At 41.1% G+C, this 14,983-nt stretch overlaps 1 protein-coding gene across 4 annotated transcripts in view; it reads right to left on the bottom strand.

The window, feature by feature from the left end:
• Window positions 1–321: 321 nt before the first annotated feature.
• ZC3HAV1 (zinc finger CCCH-type containing, antiviral 1) overlaps window positions 322–14,983 on the bottom strand; it is a 45,248-nt gene continuing 30,586 nt past the window's right edge. For all 4 annotated transcript variants that reach the window (XM_045565313.1, XM_045565315.1, XM_045565314.1 and 1 more), the window contains 6 exons: window positions 14,648–14,768; window positions 11,229–11,286; window positions 7,419–7,509; window positions 6,496–6,626; window positions 5,986–6,119; window positions 322–4,253 (listed from right to left, as the gene is read on the bottom strand). In XM_045565313.1, the coding sequence (XP_045421269.1) occupies window positions 3,991–4,253; window positions 5,986–6,119; window positions 6,496–6,626; window positions 7,419–7,509; window positions 11,229–11,286; window positions 14,648–14,768 (798 nt within the window). In that variant the 3' untranslated portion in view covers window positions 322–3,990. The remainder of the gene's footprint in view (window positions 4,254–5,985; window positions 6,120–6,495; window positions 6,627–7,418; window positions 7,510–11,228; window positions 11,287–14,647; window positions 14,769–14,983) is intronic.

Here is a 14,983-nt window from a genome sequence, read left to right as displayed (position 1 = left end):
TAATTTTTGTGCCTTAGCCTGACCCTCTTTCCACCCATGGGACCAGAGGAAGAAAGGTGTGAGCAGCTTCAACTTCCAGCCCTTCCCTACCCGAGTCCCCAGACAAAAGATGTGCCAACCGACTGTGGGCATCTCCGTCACCACCACCCTGCCGTGCCCTGGCGCTCTGCTTAAAAGACTACTTGGTCATGGAACCTTGGAATGATAAAGCCGGATGGGGGAAACACATCATCCTATCCCTGCTGAACACACTGGTGTCTGCAGTTGATGATCTTTTTGGAGATACCTAGAAATAGAGCAAATAAAGGAGGCAGAACAAAATTCATTCTTTCTTTTTATTAGAAGGTTCAAATTCAGCTGAAGAACAAGAAGCAATACAACTCAACTGAAATATACATAGTTGAGCTTAATTTATTCAGCAGAATTAGCCAAGGGATCAGCTAGGCTGGGCATCAGGCAGGGCAATTTATTCAACAGACTTAGCCAACAGATCAGCTAGGCTGGGCATCAGGCGTGGCACAGTGAACAAGATAGATTTGGTCCTTGGGGAGCTTACGTTCCAATGCACACAGCAGAAAATTTCAAGTTGGATAGACACTTAAAATGAACAAAGTAAGGCATAAAGTAAAGGAAACAAAGGTCTAAGCTTTCCTATTTCTTCGCAGATAACAGTTGGCCTAATCTGAGGGTGGTACACATCAACTAGGTCAGTGGTTCTCCCTGTGGTATTTAGGAGATTGGTGGGTTGTTGGTGGTCTCATTATAGTGGAGGACTATTACCGGCATTGAGCGGATGCAGGCAGGGACAAGAGATGTCCTGAAGAGGGGTCTATCCCACACAACGAAGAATTATTCTGAACCCCGTACGACTTTCTAATGTCCTGCTGGACATTTATGTAGGACCCTACAGCTTGTCTGAGAGAGTTTAATTCATTCGTTTCCTCTGAGACAACCTGTAATTTGTTTTGTCCTACTATTCTTATTTCAAGTAAGGAAATTTTCTTATTTCCTTTGCCATATACAGACAAGGTATATGGTATGTTCTGATTTATCCTAACAACTAGTTTTCATTCTAGTGTCCCCCGTACCTCTAACCTTTCCTATTCCTGTACTTCTTCACAGGAGAAAGCCTCTGATCGGCTCTTAAATCCAAACCTATTCATTATAAGTAAGAGTAAACAATCTATTTCATGTCTTATATGGCATAGTCATGCCTGTGCATTTACATATTGAAATTCATTTTATTTTCATTACAAATTTCTTGCCTTCTATTTCTCTATTATAACAGAGTTAGGGCATTAAATTGATTTTTAAAGCAATTCATGTAGATTGTAGCATCTATGAATCATCTCAGGACAGCAAAGAGGATGTTACAAAATATCTGCTCTACAAAGGATGAATAGGTCTGACAGTGTTTGTGGTTGTCACCATGATTGGGGGTGGGGACGGGGGTGCTACTGGCATTTAGTATGTGAGAGCCAAGTATCTGAACATCTTGCAATACATTGGACAGTTCCTCACAATAAGATATCATTTTGCACCCTATACGAATTTTGAATGTCTCACTAGACATTCGTGTATGACGACAGCTCGTCTGCAAGAAAGAACATAATATTTCCTCATTTTCTCCACTTCGGCAATCTGTAAATCTTCTTGCATACTATCTTTATTTCAATTAAGGTAACTTCGTTCTGTCTCTTATCATATACAAATAAATATTATCATATGCAAGTAAGTTGTTATATCCCTAGTTTTTATTCTGATGTCCACTCATATCTCTGTTTTTTCATTTTCTCATGCTTCTTTGCACAAACTAGTTTCTGATCTCCTACCTTCTTTTAAGTTCAAATTTATTGATTATAACTAGGTGTAAACATCTGACTACTTCATTAGGTCTTCTAGGATAGTTGTCCCCAAGTTATATATACATGCCTTTTCTTTCCCTTTTATGTTAACATTAGTTTTATTTAATTTTTAACTTAATTCTAAAATTGTGCGTAGGTAGAGCATATTACCTCTGAAGTGGAGTTGGAGGATAATAAAGAAGACGTATTTATATTTGTCCTTAAAAAAAAAAGGCAAAGGTGCTAATTGAGAACCACTGAACTAGGTGAAAATAGGAGCCACATGGCAGAAAGAAAGCCAGAGTGGCTTGTGTAGAAGAACAACTTAGAAGGTAACAGAGACATTTAAGAGGTAAAAGTGGATTTGGGAACTGCTTAGATGTGTATTGGGAGGGACAGCAAGGAATTAAGGGTGACTTCTGGATTTCTGCTTGAGCGGATGGGTGGATGGTGGCACCATTTACCTATATACAGAATATAGGTAATGATACGTGTGAGGGAGGCAGATTGAGAGTTTTGTCTCAGATGTGTAAAGTCAATGATGTCTGTGAAATATCCACCTACAGGTGCTTAATGATGATGTCTGTGAAATATCCACCTACAAGTGTCTGACAGGCAGCTGGAAAGAGTTGGATAGAATGCACCTCTACAATGTGAGGGTCAAGGTCAGGAAATGAACACTCCAAAATGGATGATACCATGAAAAAATATGTGAATGAGAATAACCATTTGTGGCAAGGCTCCCAGAAGGTAACCCTACTCTAAAAAAATCTGTATACATTTGTTACTGGTAGAGCCCTTTAAACCAAGAATTGTGGAGATCTTTGTACTGGTCCAAAATCTGACTAATATAAAATCAACTCTAATGCTAATTAATAAACTGTGATGTATCTGCTGGAAGGAACTATAACAGGAAATGTTGACGACTGGTAAGGAATGTTAAAAAAGGAAAACTGGAAGAAAAAAGCTGATTCATTATAAGGAAAGAGATATTGGTCCAAGCACCTCCCCTGCTCTAAAACCTGTACTACAATTCCATACGATCTGCTACATTTAGAAATCCGTTATATTAAATAAAAGATATTTAGTAGGCACAAGGTTTGGGACATTGTTCTCTTAGTTCTGATTCTATCCTCAACCGGAATCAAATCTCATCTCCTTAGGAGGCCCGTCCTTCAGTAGGGATGGCAATGCTACTAATTTCTTGGTGAGGCTCATCTGCTGCAGCGAACAACTATAAAAGCACTAGTATTTATCAGTTATGCTTGTGTGAATTTGGTTACTGCAATTCTATTCCCTCAAAATACAGACAATTTCATGAAAGCCTGACCTGATAAAAGCCTTCTCTGTAATCACATCAATTACAACAAAATGTCAACTTTGCCATAATTATATAAAGAGCCCAAATGGGCAACTAACTCTAGTTGGTTGCTTCTCTCTGAGCCACATGTGGCATTCCGGAAGGAGTCAACCTGGATGGAGTTTGTCCCACAAATAATTGTAGCAATAAAGAAATGTGTGACCCAAATCAGTTTCATCACAAAGATAAGGTATAGTACTGCAGCCATGTCTGCAACAACATTTAAATTTCACTTTCCACTTTTTTTCCCTAGCATGTGCCCAAACATTTTCTCCCCAGTTTTTCACAATCTTTCATTCAAGGATGAAAGACATTTCTTATGTCCTTATTTCAATAGGCATTGTTAGATTTCTGTCAAATTTCCCAAATTAATTTTCTTTCAATTTAACCAAAACAAAAAACCACGCCACACTGTACACTAAATGAGTAGATGGGAGGCATGTAGCTGCAATTATAGAAAATCTAGAAATCAGCCTTTATCAGTTACATCTAAAACAATGCAAACTTTCCAACACATTGGAATCATCAGCAGAGCTTTAAAAAATACCACCCACCCTCAGAAATAGTAATTTAATTGGCACGGGGTACAACCTGGGCACTGGAATTTTTTAAAGCTTCCCAGATACATTCCCAGATGATTCCAATGTGTAACAAAGTTTGGGAATCACTGATCTAAGACACCAGATAACAGGGCAAGGAAATATAAAAGTTTACTATCTGTGAAAATTTGGTTATGTAAGAGAATAGAATGGTTATGGCATCCTTAGGACACTGTATTCATCAGTTCTAACTGATCACGCAGGCTTTGTCTGTTTCAGTATATTCAATCACATATTCTGGGTAAATCTGGTCTTTCTCAAATATGACAAAAACGGAGGGATTGAAAGTAAAGTCCACATAGCTGTCGTATGGCAGTGAAGGGCTTGTGTACATCTTCTCTCCTTTAGTAAAATTTCCAACCAGGACGCGGGCTACAAACATAATGATGTGTCTGGCATCATACGGGCAATTTTTGTGTGAATAGAAGGCATCTTTTGCGAAGTAATTTCCTAGAAATAATCACAAAAAAGGTTAAGAATTATTATAAAAGAGGGTATCTAGTTTATAAGATTATTTACACATAATCAGATGAAGGGCATGAACTAAGCATATCAATATCTTACTGATATGCATAAACTTTCCTTTGGACTTCAAAAAATGTTCATAATACAGTGCAGGGCTCACACTGATGGGGTGAGCCATCAGGGTAAATAAGCAAGTGGTGATGACAGATACAGTGGCCCATCTATGCAACTCATGCAGGATGAGTTGAATGAACCGAGTTGGAACCCATGAGCCAAAGATAACTCAGAGCAGAGGCCACTTTATATTGTGTACATTTTAAGGAACAAAAGTCATTCACTACCGATGGGAAGGTCTTGGAAAAGGTCAAAGGCAGGGGTGTAGCATGGGCAAGGAATTGACCCTGACAAAGCTTTTCAAGACAGTTGATGCATCGTTCCCAGTCTTTGGCCACAGCTAGTTTTGGCAGTGACACGCATACCTAACAGCACCCATACGTGTCACTGCCAAAACTAGCTATGACCAAAGACTGGAAACATATATATAACATATTCCATTTTTTAGGATAAATGTTTGAGTTCTGACATAGGATAGACCCATGAGAAACCGATGGGTTTAAATTTCACCCGTGTTATACGTCACTCAAGACGGCTATTACACTTCCTCTAAACATTTCTAGGTAAGTTTCAGTGATGCATTTAAACTTAATAAACTTATGAAATTCTCATCAAGTCACTCCCCAGCTTGAAACCTTTCATGAGCTTCCCATGCCCTTGCAGTCAAGTCTAAACTCTTTACTGTATGGCTATATCTTGTACCACTCATCACGTACTCTCTACACGCTGATTCTACTAGGCAGGTGAATGCTACTATACGCCTTTCCTTGAGAACATCTCTATAGCCAGGTTAGGCGGCCACAGCGCCTGCAGCAGCCCCACACTTGCAATCATTTAATTATTTATATAAATAATTTGTTTGTGGCCATGTCTCACTTGTTCACTACTGTGACCTCGGTGTCTACAGTATAGAAGACACTCAAAAATACTTGCTGACTCACTGGTTGACTTCTTGCTTTTTGCAGTTGTGTGTGAATTTAATCTTAGTTGTATGAGTTGAGCCCACTTTGAAACTGTGATAAACTATTTCTGGTTCCCTAAAGATGGGTGATTCTTTGGCTTTTGTTTGTTTGTTTGTTTGTTTGTTTTAAAGAATTGGATGCAGGAGCTTAGGAGCAAAAAGAAATAGCTATAAAGACTCTGTGTGTGGGCAGACCTGTGATCCATCAGGCCCCAGGTGACCCAGTGACGCCTGAGATGGGGACAGGCCTCTTCTTCCCATCTTTAATTAGAACTCATCTGTGGCAACATTTGAAGGCTACGTCCAATGGCTTCGCAAGCCTGGGCCTGGATCAGGTAGAGCCATAGCCAGAACTGAGTAGTAACAGTAGACAATGTGGCCAATAGATGGAGTAGTTTACAAACCTGTATGAGACTCTGGTCACTCCCCCCAAAAAAACAGAAGACAGGAGCAGAACTAAGGTCCAGCAATCAAGCCTGAAGTCAGTTGAACCACTCTAATTTGGACATTTAAGAAACTGTGAGCTTCTTTTCCTTCCACGACTACTACTGGTTAATACAAAATAACTACATATACCTCATAACAGAAGTGTGTATTAAGCCTGAGTTATGACTAGTTAGGCTTCTCTCTTCCAGCACAAACCTGTTCCATATTTGGGTTCATGAGTTTCATGGACGGTCCAGTTAAAATTCTTCGCACAGATAGACTCCACATGGGTGTGCCTTGTTGCATAAAATAGGAGTTTTTCGTCTTTCTTCTGCATCTGCTGTTTCTTCCTAATATAGGAAATGGGAGACTTAACACCGAGAACTTCCTTCCTTCACTCTAGTTAGTAACATTAATCCCAATTAAAGTCTAATCATTTTAAAGTTGATTCCAGCAGTTTTTAGAATGGATCTACTAACTTTAAGGCAGCAGCCATAAAATAATAAACTTAGGAAAACTTTTAAATGATAGACACATGAAATCATTGAATTGCAAAATTGTAAAAGTTGAAAGAGAGAAGCTCAAGTTTATACAATGAAAAAACAACTAGAGCCTGAAGAAACTGTTGACTACTAAAACAAACCAGTGAATATAAATCTTAAAGGACAGATCTTAACTAATCTCTACCAGTTTTCTATAAGGAAATCTGATCATGTGACTACCAACCTCATAAAATTAGCCAAGAGCTCTGGATTCTGGATCTTCTTTATCTTTTCAATCTTGAAATTTTTCATGGAAGCTCTAAAATGCTCACTTATTTGGACATATTCCGGATGCTGGTTATTGAGCTCTAACAACTAAAAAATTTTAAAAATACGTAAGTGTGAAACAGGAAACATTTAAAGCATGGTGCATCGATATGTACGCCCCCTAATGCCATGAAGGATCATTGCCAGGGTTCTGACTGCAGGTGGGACCAGCAGGCTTAGGCTTTCCACATCTGGCAGCTCACTGCAGTAACGAACCAGAGAGGCAGTGGGCCTGTCTGCTCAGGCCAATTTAAGGCTAGCAAAACATTATGATTATGGGCAAAGAAAGGTCCCCTTTGGTGTCCGATTTAGTCCGGTGACCTGGCAAGTTCCTTGCCTAATGCCCTGAAAGCAGTGCAGGGACAGAGGACTTGGAAGCGCCTGTGGAGTCCAGGCAGACCCGCCTGCACAAAAGCCAAAGCTAGCAGGCAGATCTAGGAAGAGTCTTGCCCCCACCTGGCTAGGTTGACGGTGACACACAGTTTGTTTGATTCCCACAGAAACCTTTTAACTTTCTAACTGTAACTAACAGACAAGTCACCTTTGCTCTGTGAGTTCCAGTTTTATCATCTGTAAAATAGAGATACTAGTATCTCTCTCACAAGGTTGCTATGCAGATCTGCTTAAATGAGATTGTGTGTGGCTGAACTCCAGAAACAATGAAGTGCCTTATACACGTAAACTCTGGGAAAGAGAACCATTAGATGTCTGCCTTTGAATCTTGATCCAAGTTTTGCAGGAGCAATTCATTCATTCAAACAACAAACATATACACTTGTAGCAAAGGACACTTTCCCACCTTTATATGATTCACCCACCAAACAAGTAAAAACCAAGTACCTTAAACCCATTCGAGGGTTGGAAGCCAAGGTCCTGCTGAGGAAGAAATGTCGGGGTTAAAGGCTCTGACGGGGTCTGCACCAGGTGAGGGCTACAAATAAAGACAGATTGAGAATTCTCTTAGCTCCCTGTTCCATATGCCCAAGTGACTTTTTATCTTAATTGCCTGCCACTAAGCCAAGGTTCCTAGAGAAATACACAGTGTGTTTATTTCTGTATTTTTCTTTGGACTACATCCTTGCAGATTTCTTTGTTTTTTTTTTTTTTTTTGAGACAGAGTCTCGCTTTGTTGCCCGGGCTAGAGTGCCGTGGTGTCAGCCTAGCTCACAGCAACCTCAGACTCCTGGGCTCAAGCGATCCTACTGCCTCAGCCTCCTGGGTAGCTGGGACTACAGGAATGTACCACCATGCCCAGCTAATTTTTTTCTATATATATTTCAGTTGGCCAGATAATTTCTTTCTACTTTTAGTAGAGACGAGGTCTCACTCTTGCTCAGGCTAGTCTCAAACTCCTGACCTCGAGCGATCCACCCGCCTTGGCCTCCCAGAGTGCTAGGATTACAGGCGTGAGCCATCGCACCCAGCCTAGATTTCTGATATGGATGTACCAGTAAGCACACTTTTAAAAACTACAGTAACTATTCATAATCAGTAAATTAAATGCTATTTTCCCACTGATTTAAAATGCACAAGCATTGATTCTTTTTCATATTTCTGTTCAACCTTCAAAGGTCTTAATGTGTTAGCAGTAAAAAAATGTGTCTAACAGCATCAAATGATAAAACATTTAAAGGATTTAAGGCAAAGAATTCTGTCTTTCTTGTATGAACTATCAATATATTTTAGGGTAACCATACAGAAGGAAAAATTCTTCTTTATAGATGTTAAGAAATTAAAATTACTTGTTTTTTTTTTCTTTAAAGCATATAGTTTTGCAGCTTTAAGGAAATACCGTTCAAACAAACTTTTGCCAAGACATCCTGCCAGAACCATTTTAATGAATAGGAAGCACCAGCCTGAGCAAGAGTGAGACCTCGTCTCTACCGAAAATAGAAAAATTAGCTGGGCATCATGGCACGTGCCTGTAGTCCCAGCTACTCAGGAGGCTAAGACATGAGGATCACTTGAGCCCAGGAGTTTTGAGGTTGCTGTGAGCTATAAATGACATCACTGTACTCTACCCGGAGCAACAGAGGGAGACTCTGTCTCAAAAAAAAAAAGAATAGGAAGCAGCTACGATGACCTCATTAGTTGCTTGAATGCAAGTAGCATCTCCCCATCCTCCTAGTCTTCTTCCCCAGCTAACACTTGTCAGGAACTGAAATAGTTACACATTGCTTCATCCACCAGAATGCAAGCTCCATGAGAGCATGAACTTTACTCCTCTCCACTCCCCAAACCCTGCAATATTTTTTACTTTATTAATTTGAATATTAAAAATCCTGGGCCGGGCATGGTGGCTCATGCCTGTAATCCTAGCACTCTGGGAGGCAAAGGTGGATGGATCATTTGAGCTCAGGAGTTCAAGACCAGCCTGAGCAACAGCAAGACCTTGTCTCTACTAAAAAAATAGAAAGAAATTAGCTGGACAACTAAAAAAAAAAAAAATATATATATATATATATATATATATAAATGTATATATATATATAAAAAATTAGCCGGGTATGGTGGCGCATGCCTGTAGTCCCAGCTACTCAGGATGCTGAGGCAGGAGAATCGCTTGAGCCCAGGAGTCTGAGGTTGCAGTGAGCTAGGCTGACGCCACAGCACTCTAGCCTGGGCAACAGAGTGAGACTCTCTCTCAAAAAAAAAAAAAAAAATCCTGGAAGGGACTTTAGATAGCTAGACCAATCAGACTTAATTTCTTGGGAAATCGAATTAAGAAATTCAGAGAAAATTAGGCAGTTAGTGGCAGAAGGTAAGGCTGAGGGAATATGCAGATCGGAATTCCAAATTAAAATTAAGTCAACTTATATACAGTTGCTGAGTCTGTTCATAGCAGGGAAATAAAAATAATATTAGCAAGAGCAATTAACATTCACTGAACACCCTGATGAATTAGCTACTGTTCTGAATGTCTGGAATGTATCACTCAAGTAACCTCGAGGAAGGCACTATTATTAAGCCCATTTTATAGATGAGGAGGTGCAGGGTGATTAATTTGTCCAAATCCACATAGCTAATGAGTAGCAGGGTAGAATTTGAACCTAGGCGATCCAGATCCAGGCTGTTAGCCTGGCCACAGGCAAGGATCCGTCACTCCAGGCTGCTCCAATTCTAAAGCCAAACTGGAACTTGTTCCCATTCCTGAGACCCTGATACAGCTCAGGTCCCGTTCTTGGATTTTTTTTTTTTTTTTTTTTTTTGAGACAGAGTCTGGCTCTGTCACCCAGGTTAGAGTGCTGTGGCGTCAGCCTAGCTCACAGCAACCTCAAACTCCTGGGCTCAAGCGATCCTCCTGCCTCAGCCTCCCGAGTAGCTTGGAATAGGCACACGCCACCATGCCCGGCTAATTTTTTTCTGTTTTTAGTTGCCCAGCTAATTTTTTCTATCTTTAGTAGAGACAGGGTCTCGCTCCTGCTCAGGCTGATCTCAAACTCCTGAGCTCAAGCTATCCTCCTGCCTCGGCCTCCCAGAGTACTAGGAGCCACCGTGCCTGTTCTTGGATTCTTGAGAGTTGTTTTCCACATTACTTCACAGTTATTTATCCTTTTAGTAATTTCCCTTTTTCATGAAATACCTTGAATTCTTACAGACAAGAGAACTGAATTAGGACACCTTGATTTTATACCTGTCTTGAAGCCTGTTTTACATGATCACACATAACTCAGGAAAATCCAACTCCAAAAGTTGTTCATGAACAATGTAGATTTTACTGAGAGTTTCACGAGAAGAGTTACGACAAATCCCCATAGCAAAATTTCCTTTAAAAAATCTCCTTTGGCCGGGCGCGGTGGCTCACGCCTGTAATCCTAGCACTCTGGGAGCCCAAGGCGAGTGGATCGTTTGAGCTCAGGAGTTCGAGACTAGCCTGAGCAAGAGCGAGACCCCGTCTCTACTAAAAATAGAAAGAAATTATCTGGCCAACTAAAATATATATAGAAAAAATTAGCCGGGCATGGTGGCACATGCCTGTAGTCCCAGCTACTCGGGAGGCTGAGGCAGTAGGATCGCTTAAGCCCAGGAGTTTGAGGTTGCTGTGAGCTAGGCTGACGCCACGGCACTCACTCTAGCCCGGGCAACAAAGTGAGACTCTGTCTCAAAAAAAAAAAAAAAAAAATCTCCTTTAATCAATGTTCTCTTTATCTAAAGCCCTTTCTCACACACCTACTTCATTCCTTTTTTTCTCTCTGTGTCTCAGCCTCCCATCCTCTGTAAATCACACAGCAAAACTAAAGGCACATGAAAGAATCCACAGCAAACAGAACCCCAGTGCATTTGGTTATTTCTTAGACACCCCACATTTATCCAACCATTCACAGCTGGAGAAGCTGTCATGCAGGGTATTTAAGAGATCTGCCCAAAGTCCCCTGTGAATAAGAGGGAAAAACTAGTTTCCTGGGCTAGTATTCTTTCAGTCACACCATGCTGCTTAACGAGCACCTTATTAATATAGATAACGCAAAAGGAAATTGCAGTGCAATGCAAGCAGGAACTTTTCAGGAAACCAGGGGCCAGGGGCCAGGTTCATGAGTGACTTGATGAGCCCAAGGCATGAACATCCCAAGCACCTCCCAGCAAACAGTGCTTCAGAACACTTACTCGGGCCGTCTTCCCTTATGTTTCACAGCCCACGGAGATACAAACCTTGGCCTTCGGATGACGTCCTTTTGAGTCTTGGAAGCTCTGTTTGTCTGAACCATCCCTTTAGACAGAAAACATAAAACCAACCAGCATCAAGAATTAGTCCTAGAAAATGACTTCTTGTTATTTTCCAGAGGCTATTTGCACAACAAATATTCATGACTGAACTGTATGTGTATGAAACGAGAAAATCCTTTTGAGTGAAAATTGCTCATGATAAAAAACGTGTATCCTTCACCGCCCTTATCAGAAGACTCAGAAAGCAAAGAGGCGAATGGACATTGAGGAATTAATCTAATCTTTAAATCAAAGTCAGATGGTAAAAGAGGAGAGCTGGGGCAGCCAGATAACGAGACGTCATCCACGCAAGCCGCCCTCCACCAGACATCAGTGATAACGGGTTGGAATTCGGTAGCTATGTCTTGAAGGCTTTTTTTGACATCAAGTGTGAAACATCATTTTCAACTCACACATGTTGTAGACCTAGGTCCCAACTGTAAAGGTGATCCCTTTAAAAAGTAAATCACCATACATTGCTAGTGAGAGAGTAAAATGGCACAACCACTTGGGGGAACACGTTCGGTAGTTTCTTATAAAGTTACACATGCGCAGCGATATGATGCAGCAATCCCACTCCTAGGCATTTACCCAAGAGAAATGAAAACCTATACGCACACAAAGACTTGCAAATGAATGTTCACAGTAGCATTATTATAATAACCAAAAGCTGGAAACAACCTAAATGTCCATCAGCTGGTGAATGGATAAACTATGGTATATCCTTACAATGGACATTACTCAGCAATAAAAGGGGAAGAACTACTACATATGCAATAACACAGACGAATCTAAAAAAAATTATCCTGAGTGAAAGAACTCAGCCACATGCAGTGCATATACCGCAAAAGTTTATTAAGATGAAGTTCTAGAATAGGTAAAACTAATCTATATGGACAGAAAGCAAACCAGCAATGGTCTGTGATGGGGAAAGAGGGGGTGTGAGTGATGGGGGTGGAGGTGGAGAGACGGATTGCAAAGAGGCAGGAGGAAACTTTTGGGGTTGATGGAAATGTTCTATGTCTTGATTAGCGTGGTGGGGTTACATGCATATGTCAATACTCATCCAACTGAATGCTAAAAATCGATGCATGTTACTGGGCTAATTATGCCTCAACGAAGGTGATGTAATACAAAATGGACATAAACAAAAAGACAAATCAGATCATGCACAATGATCTTCCCACGGCTTCTGTCTAATAAAATATCCAAGTTTCTATCTCTGCTCTCATCTCGTACAGACCTTCTTCCTGTCCTGCGAGACTTCAGGCTTGCCTGCACCTTCCAGCATTAGCCCCGGCTCTTCCTTCCCCTGGAGAACCCTCCGGCCCATGTGCACATGCTGCTCCCTGCATGCCTAAGCGCCTCCCAGTGACTCCTCCTTCCTCTGCTTCATGACATGGTTTCATTTTCTCCACAGCTGTTATCAGTTTCTAAAATGGCCTGATTTGCTTCTTTGTTCGTTGTCACTTGCCACCCTCTTGAATGTAGGCTCCAAAAAAACAACTTCATTACAGTGTCCCCGGTACCTACAACAGTGCCCGGCACATAGCTGGCACTCAGAGAGGAGCTTGATGAACAAGAGCATGCACTTGCAGTCTAGTTTAGAAATAGAAAAAAACATCTGGAACACTGCGAACTGCTCTGAACTGGTTTCTATGAACCAAGTGAACAAAAGTAGCTGGCCAAATTGCTCCAGATTCAGGAACAAAGTATATTGGCTCTCATTTTTCCACCAATCTTTTAAACTGAAAAAAACAATATAGTATCATCAAAGAATTTTTCTAAAAATTGAAGTCATTTTTAATTCCACCACCCAATAAAACAGATTTTTATTTTTCTCTATTACCTTCCAGTCTTGGCCCACATGCATACATTGGGCCAATTTGCACACTGAAATTATTTTTAAGAAAATTTTCCCATTTTAAATATAACACACAAACAGGAAAAGGCATAAACATAAATTGGGAGTTCTACCTTTGTCATTTAACAATATCAAATTTTGCTTTTACTACCTAGTTTTCATAAAATAACCACCAAATACTCCACTGAAATTTAATACCTTAATTTATTTAATCACTACCCTACTAGTAAACAGGCTGTTCCTATATTTTAGTATAGATAAGGCTTCAATAAAGATAATGCCTATAGCTTTTTTTTTTTTTGAGATAGAGTCTCGCTCTGTTGCCCGGGCTACAGTGCCGTGGCATCAGCCTAGCTCACAGCAACCTCAAACTCCCGGGCTCAAGTGATCCTTCTGCCTCAGCCTCCCGAGTAGCTGAGACTTACAGGAATGTGCCACCATGCCCGGCTAATTTTTTCTGTATATATTTTTAGTTGTCCAGATAATGTATTTCTATTTTTAGTAGAAATGGGGTCTCGCTCTTGCTCAGGCTGGTCTCAAAATCCTGACCTTAAGCGATCCTCCCACCTTGGCCTCCCAGAAGCCTATAGCTTTTTATCCTTCTTCTTCTAGTGGATTATTAATATTTCCCAAGAAAGATTCCTGAGGAAATGAAAAAGCAAGCATATTTTAATGTTGCTTGACAAGTATTCCCAGGTTGCTTTTCAGAATAGTTCATGTAATGGTCCTTTTAAAAGCTACATTACCTAACACACACTAAGTGGTACAGGACCCAAGTACTGAGATTTGTCTCAGGTACCACCTGGGGGAATTCCAGGACCTGAGAAATTCTCCTTTACCTCTTCCAAAGCACCTGAAAGGTGCTGAAAGGGCAAATATTTGACCACATGCAGGAAGTTCCTGGGCTGTGCCCAGGGGGCAGTACATTCAGAGGAAGGGCAGTTTCTGCTCTGATTTCTAACTAAGCACAGCAGATAGACTGGTAGCAGCTAACCGGAAGACCTTTCCATAGTGGCCGAAATAAACATGGTGGAAGGCAAAGTGTCTTAATCAATGTAATGGATGAAACCATTGACCTAGATGATGAAGCCCAGGAGAAGCAGCAAGTTTCTAAAACCCTGAAGGCACCCAAAGGCCAGAGGCCTCTACTGCAGTCATCATCACCTGAAAACTCTGCCTCAGCCTGGGAGGTTGCCCACCCAGCATCAAAAACTTATAATGGCAGAGCTGAAAGTACCCCCAAGACCACTTAGTTCAATCCCCTGATTTTACGGTTGGGAGAACTGGGCCCGGAGAGGCCAGATGTCCTTCCCAGGGTTGCAGAGCCAGAGCTATAGAGCGTGCGTCTTCTGATGTCCACTGGCTTCCTCTCCACGGTACTGCTTGTCTTGCCCCAAAGAACCCTGCCCACAGGCGTAGCAATGCAAATCTGCTCTGCTCCCACTCCCACGTGTATACCACGTGCCAGATTTCAACGACACTGCCAGACACAAAAACTCACCTTGGAAACTCAGCTCATAGTTCCGTGAATCCGCCTGAAACGCCACAATTCCCCTTGGGCATTGTTGATAGATAGACTCCAGGTATGAAGAGTCAATGTTCGAACCTTTCTGGTTGTCTTTCTAATTAAAAAAAAAATGAAAAAAAAAAGGTAAAGATTTCAGGGAAGGCTTTTAGGACACCTCTACTGTTTTATCTCATATGCTCTTATTTTAGCAAAGGGATTTGAACAGAAGTGCATCTTGCTCCCCAAACCAGACTGTAAGGCTTCCAGGATGGGGCCATGTCACAACCTTTTGTGGTCCTCTTCATCATGGTGCCTAAGAGAGTAGTTTAT

This window comes from Lemur catta, chromosome 11 (genome assembly GCF_020740605.2).
Source record: "Lemur catta isolate mLemCat1 chromosome 11, mLemCat1.pri, whole genome shotgun sequence".
NCBI classification, from domain to species: Eukaryota; Metazoa; Chordata; class Mammalia; order Primates; family Lemuridae; genus Lemur; species Lemur catta.
This window is presented reverse-complemented; position numbering and strand designations above follow the sequence as displayed.